This window comes from Hipposideros armiger, unplaced genomic scaffold (genome assembly GCF_001890085.2).
Source record: "Hipposideros armiger isolate ML-2016 unplaced genomic scaffold, ASM189008v1 scaffold_91, whole genome shotgun sequence".
Classification (NCBI taxonomy): Eukaryota; Metazoa; Chordata; class Mammalia; order Chiroptera; family Hipposideridae; genus Hipposideros; species Hipposideros armiger.
In genome coordinates this window covers 3,424,202-3,432,254 of record NW_017731441.1, presented here as the reverse complement: position 1 = coordinate 3,432,254, position 8,053 = coordinate 3,424,202, and the positions used below count along the sequence as shown (strand labels likewise).

The 8,053-nt window shown below is 47.8% G+C and overlaps 1 protein-coding gene across 1 annotated transcript in view; it reads left to right on the top strand.

Annotated features, from left to right (window-relative positions):
- ADPRHL1 (ADP-ribosylhydrolase like 1) overlaps positions 1–7,519 on the top strand; it is a 17,352-nt gene extending 9,833 nt beyond the window's left edge. Inside the window, exons 3-7 of the mRNA XM_019644838.1 lie at positions 1,331–1,456; positions 1,830–1,970; positions 5,009–5,136; positions 5,730–5,862; positions 7,178–7,519. Coding sequence (XP_019500383.1) covers positions 1,331–1,456; positions 1,830–1,970; positions 5,009–5,136; positions 5,730–5,862; positions 7,178–7,335 — 686 coding nt within the window. The 3' untranslated portion in view covers positions 7,336–7,519. The remainder of the gene's footprint in view (positions 1–1,330; positions 1,457–1,829; positions 1,971–5,008; positions 5,137–5,729; positions 5,863–7,177) is intronic.
- Positions 7,520–8,053: the final 534 nt, after the last annotated feature.

Genomic DNA, 8,053 nt, shown 5'->3' with positions numbered 1-8,053 from the left:
AAAATGCTCATGGAAGTCATTCAGGCAGAAAGGGGAAAAACAGCTGACGGAAATAAGGATCTACACAGAGGCACGGAGATCAATGGAAATGATAACTACATGGGTAAATACATATGATTGCTAAACTTATTTAAATATTTTTAAAAGGTAATTGACTTTAAGAATTGATAAGTGTACTGCAGGGTTTGTAAAATATGTATAAGCAAATGTATGACACACTAGCACGAAGGTTGGGAGGGGAGAGATGGAGGCGTGAAATGGTGTATCACAAGAAGGCAGACTATAATAGGTCAAAGATGTACACAAAAAGCCCCAAGCCTCTATGGCAAATGTGGTCAGGGTGTGGAGAAGCTGCTGGTGGGATGCAGAACCACTTTGGAAACATGTTTGGTAGTTTCTTAAAAAGTTAAATATTCAACCACCATATGAGCTAGATGTCCCACTCTGAGGTAATTACCCAAGAAAAAAGAAAGCATATGTCTACAAAAAGATCTGGTTATGAATGTTCATAGCAACTTATTTATAATAGCCCCAAGCTGGAAAAAACCCAAATGCCCATCAACAGGTAAATGGATAAACCAGTTGTTACATCCATACAGTGGAGTATTATTCAGCAAGAGAAGGATACAACTATTGATACACAACAATATGGATGAATCTCAAAATAGTTACGCAGAGTAAAAGAAGTCAGGCAAAAAAGTATGTTCTGTGTCATTCCATTTACATAAATTTCTAGAAAATGCAAATGAATCTGTAGTGCCAGATCAATGGTTGGTGAGGAGGGCAGGAGGGGCATGGGAAGACTTTCGGGGGTGATGACTATGTTTACTATCTTTAGATGCTGTTTCATGGCTGCAGTATGTGTCAAAGCTTATCAACTTGCATACTTTAAAAGATGTGCATTTGATTATATGTCAATTATAATTCAGTGAAGCTATTTTTTAAAAGAGAAAATATATATGATTGAAAGTATACTGTATAAACAATTCTGTCTTCTACATTTTTCCCAATAGAAGCATATTGTGAGCCTGTCCCCGTGTCATCAAAAATTCCGTTTTTAAATAGCTACATAACACCCCAACGTATGGATGCCTTGCAATTTATTGAATCTCTTTTCTTTGTCAGACATTTGGGTGGTTTGCCTGCTTTCCACACATTCAAGTGACACGACGATAAACGTTATTACATACATTTTTAAGTAATAACAACTTTCAGATTATTTGAAAATCCTCCTTTTCATACATTTTCAGAGTATTCATGAAAGCTCGATTGCCAGAAGTGGGATTATTGGAGCAGGAGTCTTAATTCAGGTGTCTCATGTTCCCCACAGGCTCAGGATTTGGAGCTGCCACCAAAGCGATGTGCATTGGCATGCGGTACTGGAAGCCTGAGAGGCTGGAGACCCTCATTGAAGTCAGCATCGAGTGCGGCAGGATGACGCACAACCACCCCACAGGTAACGCCGGCATAGGGGCAGGTGCCCTACACAGCAGGTGCTGTGTGGTTCTCCACCCAGCCGAGTAGACTGGAATCTCACGTGATCACATCCACTGTTTGGTTTGCTATTTGTTGGCAGACTCGGGTTTTCTTAAATCTTTGGTTCTTCTTAGATTCTGTTTTCAACCCAAAAACGGGATTGGCAATAAGCGTGGTGGTTTTGGGAGAGGGTATGAAAAGCACCAGTTATCTGAATGAAGCTAGGATCTGAAAGGAAACAAAAGCTCAAAGTACGCAAAGTAATTGCCCAGGGTCCTATGCTCGCCCAGCATCCCAGGGCTAGGATGTGGGGCTGGTGCCATTGTTGTCCCTCTGTCCCCACTGCCCTCCAGGTTTCCTCGGGTCCCTGTGCACAGCCCTGTTTGCATCCTACGCCATACAAGGAAAGCCACTAGAGCAGTGGGGGAGAGACATGATGAAGACGATCCCACTCGCTGAAGAATATTGTAAGAAGACCATCCGGCACCTGGCAGGTGAGCATGGCCTCTCTTCCTATTACACTTGCACTGGCACCGAGAATTTGGTCTCAGTTCACACTCAAAGTAGATTTGGACAGAACCAGTGGCTCCCAAAGAAGTCAAGGTCCGTTTACCCATGGTGCAACCAAGAGTCACCCCGTGGGGTCTGTGTGAGCAAGTGGACCCCATAGGCAAGGCTTGACGTGCTGCCAGCCAGAGGGCATCACCTGCTCAGAAGGGACCCAGGTGTGCAGGGAGATCCACAGTGGTGCCAGAAGGGGAATGACGTGCACACAGCAGACCTTAAATAATGTCAGTTCATTTAATGTTGTTTTGTTATATGGCTGATGAGATGCCATAGGAATTTAACTCTTGTTTATGTTAATTAGCCTGTGGTAAAACTGGTTTCCTTATATGTCGTTTTGCTTAAAGTCACAGGACCTATGAAAGACATTAAGTGAGGATATTTAAATTCAATTTTCCAAATTGTCCTTAAGTAGGCCATTCCTCAGACAGGGATGAGGGACATCAGTACTGGTGTCCTAACTGCTCCCAGGACCTAATGGACAGCTGTGCCTGACCCAAGAGACTTAAGTCTCCCACACAAAGGCTGGACAGAAGTCTGCCCACTGATGACATTTGCTTCCAGGAAGCTCTATCTGTCCCAGTTTAGACAAAATCTGTCGTCAAATGACTCACACCCTTTTGGCCATGAGTGAGGTCAATCCAGCCAAAAGCAGCCAATCCAGCAAAGGTCTTAGGGGATCACAGTGTTGCTGGCTGAGCACTCAAGGGGCTTCTGCACTCTTCTCAGCCTGCATCCCTTTCCCTGTGGGTTCCCCGAGGGAGAGCAGACCTGGGGCAGCAGGTGCAGGACTAGGAAATCCACAGCTTCCTCCTCACGTGGCTGACGCAGAAGGACGTGGGCTGCATGGAACACAGGCAGCTTCATGCCGCCTTTGATGTTCTTAAACTGTGGAGGGAAATGTCTAAAGTAAATTATTCAGTTTGTCCTGGAGGAGAGGAAGGTGAAGGATTTGAATGAAAGCTGCTGACTTTTCAGAATAGCCTGAGGCTGAAGTCTTCAAACAGAAAATCTACAAGGCACTTTTACTGTCACGCTCCAAGGTGCTGGGACTATATTCTAGAATGCTACGTGGGAAGCTTCTAGAACAGCTTTACAAGGAGACCTTTGCATTTATATCTGCCTGGACCTAGTGCTGGGAAATACTTCCCAAGGGCCCTGTTCCAATGAGAAGTGAGAAACCTCAGTGTTCACAGCAAACTAACTGTTCCTGAATAGCCATCCCTCTGTAACCTTAATTATAGAAAACAAGTGGCAGCACCATATTTAGTTTATTTTCATTTGGTTTAAGTCATTGTTTGTTATTCCTGAGCTCTCTCCAGCCCTGGAGAGGTTGGTCTGTGGTCACTGGGTTACTCATTTCCCTAACCCAAGTAGGGTCACCTTAACCCATCTGAAAGAGACAGGTAAGTAATATTAGAGTATGAAACTGCATGGTTACTATATTCACATTAAGTTAATGAACATTTCCCCAGAATTCTAAAATAAAAAATGGCTTTCCCCAGTGTTTTCTGAAGAACAATAGTCAAAGATGTCCCATGAACAAAAACTGGGAGGAAAATCATTGGTCAGATAATTTTGAAACTTTATTCTTTGTATTTAATTGAAAATTTGTTAGGCCGGAGTTTTATGAACCTCTATGGCAGAATCCTCTTTCATAGAACATCTAAAATCAGCCAGAGACAATGATGTTCTGTAGAACATCCCCAGGAAATATTCTTCCTGGGCCTTCTGCTTAGTCTACGACAACATCCATTGGCAATAAGGACAACTGGCAAATTAGTTCCATGTTTTTATGTTTGGATGTCTATTTTCAAAGCCGACTGGCCATTTACATGGGAAAGAGGCTATGTCTGAGTTTGCGCCCACACCCAGTATGAGCACGCTGTTAGGAATTACATGTCTCTGCAGGACTAACAGGATCTATGAATCCCAGTCCTGGCCCTGTTGCTTCTGTCTTTTACTTTTAATCTTATTTCACCAAAATTAAACCTTAAACGGGCCTCACGTTAGTTTTGTAAAACAGAGTCGGGCCAACATTTCCAAGGGCCAGTGATTCCCTTGGCAACCTGGAATGGCATCCTAGGACTGATCCCAGGCACCCCCTGCCATCCCTGTGGGGCATGTAGCAGGAACTCAGCTTCCCTCTGCAGCCAGTGACCACCCAGCCCCTCTCTGGTCATTGCTCTGCTCCTCAAGCTCCCCAACCACAAACAGGCACAGCAGGGCCTGTGGCTCCTCTGAGTCCGTTGATTCCCTTGGGCCTTGCTGGCCACTTAACCACTCTACTCAGTCCACATCTTGGGTGGTGGTGAAGCTATGGTCCTGCTGGCTGTCCAGGAGGACAAGCTCAAGTGTGCTTGCCCAGCCACCAAGGTGAGGGACGTTGAAGCCCTCTTGACCACCTGAGTACTCGAAGACTCAGCGCCATCTCCTATTGTCTACGAGCAAGTGTAGCTACTGCTCCAGGCTTGTTTCTGAGTCAACTTCCTCTTCCCCAAATGACCTCAGAAACGTTGCTTCAACACCTCTGGGGCTTGGATGTGAAGCTGTTAATTAAGAATAGTGAAATGTCCTCTTTCCTTACCTTGCAGGCACTGTTGAATTAATAAAAACACACAGGTTCAGAGTTTTCAAAAAAATGTACTTAAAAATATCGCCATTGCTATCTTTGTTTGAGAATATAGTCAAGTAACTCTTCGAGTTGCTTTTCCACCCCAACCCCCCATCTTCATCTTCCTTGCTATTGTTCCAAAGTAGCTACAAATATAAGTATTTTTGAATCTCTGGAGCAATCATGAGGCTGAGGTGCCAGGCTCTCCTCCCACCCTATGCTGGATGGAGGGCATTACCCCCTGCCTTCTGTTCCCTCCCGCTCACTGCCCACAATGTCCCTGAGCCCACCCCCTCAGCCTTGCACCGCAGCTGATGGCCATGACACCCTGCCCACCCTGTTCTTTATGTTTAGAGTACCAGGAGCACTGGTTTTACTTTGAAGCTAAATGGCAGTTTTACTTGGAGGAGAGAAAAATCAGTGAAGACACAGAAAGTAAAGCCATCTTTCCTGACCATTACGATGCAGAGGAGAGGGAAAAGGTAAGTCTTGTGTCCCAGAGGGCAATGGCAGCAAGGGAGCAGGAGCTATCAGGGTCCCACGGCCCGGGGGGTCCTACACTGAGAAGCCACCTTGCACCTGGACTGTGTCATTGCCTTCCAAGCCCCACGTCGAGTGGGGCTGCCCTTCACAGTAGAGATAGGCTGAGGGAGCAGCTGCATGTGGGAGAGGCCATGGAAGACTTCTTTGTTCCTTTGCCCTACTCAGACCGAGTGCCACCACAGAGTGGCTCTCTGGATGTGCTGTAACAGTCCCATCACAGCACTCTCAGTCCCTTGGCCCAGCTCCATTTCTCCTCATAGTCTTTATGGCTGCCCAACAGGCTGTCACGTGTTTATCTGTGAAATGATTGTCTCAGAATGGCTGGGGTGTAAGGGCCATGAAAATTGAGCTTTCCCTGCTCACTGTCCAGCCCCAGCCCTGGGACAATGCCTGGCACACGGGTGGAATTCCATAAGTGCACGGCAGGTAAATGACGGACCTGGAGGACCCAGGAAGCTCATGTTCTAACGCAACCTGACACAGCTCTGCTTTTGGCCCCGCCCCTGCCTCTGACCCATTGCTCTTTCTTCAGACCTATAAGAAATGGAGCTCAGAAGGTCGAGGAGGACGGCGGGGCCACGATGCCCCCATGATTGCCTATGATGCCCTCTTAGGAGCCGGGAACAACTGGACAGAGCTCTGCCAACGGGCCATGTTTCACGGAGGTGAGGCTTCCTTCTTTAATGGCCTCGGACTTTCAGGAGACCAGCATCCTCTTCTCATCTCAAAGCACCTGTAAGAATGTCCAGGGCTTCCTTCTCTAGGCGGGGCTCTGGCCCCAATATGCTTGTGCATAGACATCACAGGCTGTGGGCAGGTCACGGCTCTGCCTGGGTGGCCCCGTGAGTCAGAGCTTAGAGAGAATGTAATATTCAGAGTGGCTGAGGTGCAGGGCTCTTTCTCCCTTGTAGCTGCTGGTTCAAGAGCATGTAGATTCCACTGGTGCTGGCCGTGCACAGTTCTACTCTCTCCAGCTATTGTCATCTCGTCTGTCACCTCTGCAGACTCTGCAGTCTCTGCAGTCACATAGAGTCAGGAAGCCCTGGGTTCAAATCCAGCTCTGGGCCTGTCTCCCTGTAAAGGAAGAGGGTAAGACCCACCTTGCAGGGCTATTGAGGCAGCTGAAGACAAGACGCCAGGCATTGACCACCGTGCCGCTCAGTAGCAGTGATCTTTGTTCCACGGCTGGGTGGGCTGGCCTCACTCCCCGGTGCCCTTTTTCTCCTGTGAATGTAAAGTAAGAGGACAACAGGTATATATTACCTCCTGCTGGCCATGGAGTCCATCAATATTAGAGTGACTATTGTCAGAGCAAGTGCTGTTCTTGGTGCTGAGATGGCTGAAACGCTAGCACTTCCTGGGAGCCAAAAAGAAGGCTTCTTGGAGAGCACAGGGGCTCCCAATGGGGGAGGAGAAACCAAGGAGAGAGTGACAGGAGAGGATGACAGGATGACAGGAGCTAAGGGCAGCAAGGTTGCTGTAAGCTTGGGAGGAGGGGACCTGAGGAAGGACACAGAGATCCAAGCAGCCCAGCACCCTTAGCTGAGAGCAGGAGGGAGACTTTTAAGAGGTGCAAACAGCTTGTGAGAGAGCCCAGCATGGACTTTGACTGTCCCGGAGATCCACAGGAGGTGGTCTCCCTGGGTGCCCAGCCCTCAGAATGGCAAAGATATCTGCATACTATCCTGTGTTGTCAGCATGTTTGGAGAGGAAATCTGGCACCTTTACTGGGGACAGCAAAAGCTGCCCAGGGCCTGTGGGGTGTCACCCAGAGCAAACCTGAGGTTTAGCATGAGGATGGAGAGGAGGCTGAGAAAGCCCTGGGGCTGCCTGCTACAGGGCACTCAGCCCAGAATAGCCTCTATGATGGGCCCTTGACAAGGGGGGTGACTGGAAACTCTAGCCGGTGTCAAGTTCACAGTGATCCCCCTCTTCCTGCTCTGCCTTGGAGACCCCTGAGGACCTGTGTTTCTGTTTCAGGTGAGAGTGGGGCAACAGGGACCATCGCAGGCTGCCTGTTCGGCTTGCTCCATGGCCTGGGCACTGTTCCAAAAGGCCTGTACCAGGACCTGGAGCACCGGGAGGAGCTGGCACACCTGGGCGAAGCTCTTCACCGCCTGTCCACAGAGGAGAAGTAAAGCCCTTCTGCCATTTTCCATTTCCAGGGAGGCCACTGCAACTCTGGGTGCCCCAGGGGAGTCCTCATTGTGGACTCTGCTCAGCTCACTGATAATCCACGCCTAATTGACCATGAGTACATTTTAACTCTTCGCCTCCCAATTTCAGAATCCTAATCATTTATAAAATGCACTGTTTGTCCTACGAGAATAGTTTTCCTATCCTAACCCAAACCTAGTGTGTTATGAGGTCATATTGGATTTGCTACCCTCAAACCTCCACATGCAATAGTCACAAGTAGTCTCTTGGACAAATTGGTGTATTTTATTCTGTCGCTAAACTAATGCTATTTGCTCCGTCATTTCAACAACTAACCATGATGGCTCTGCTCAGAAGGACCTCCTCCATCTGGAGAACCTTCCATCACTGTCTGTCTCTAGCTCTTTCTTACATGTGCACTTCGGCAACTGCAAACCTACCACCCCCCACCCCACCAGCTGCGCCCGTCCCTCATGGGCGAGTGTTACACTTGCATTCTCACTGCCAGGTTTCCATATCAGAAGAACAGTCAGTATTGGTGTCTTAAGGTTGCAGCCAAAAGCACTGCGTTTAACCTGCCAGCCTATGTTTTTAATCACACTAGATCTTTCAAACCAACCTCTTTTGGAACAACTAACTAAGGAAACCAAGAAATAAAGGGCTCTCGTGCCAGCACCCGTATCTTTCTTCTCTGTGGTC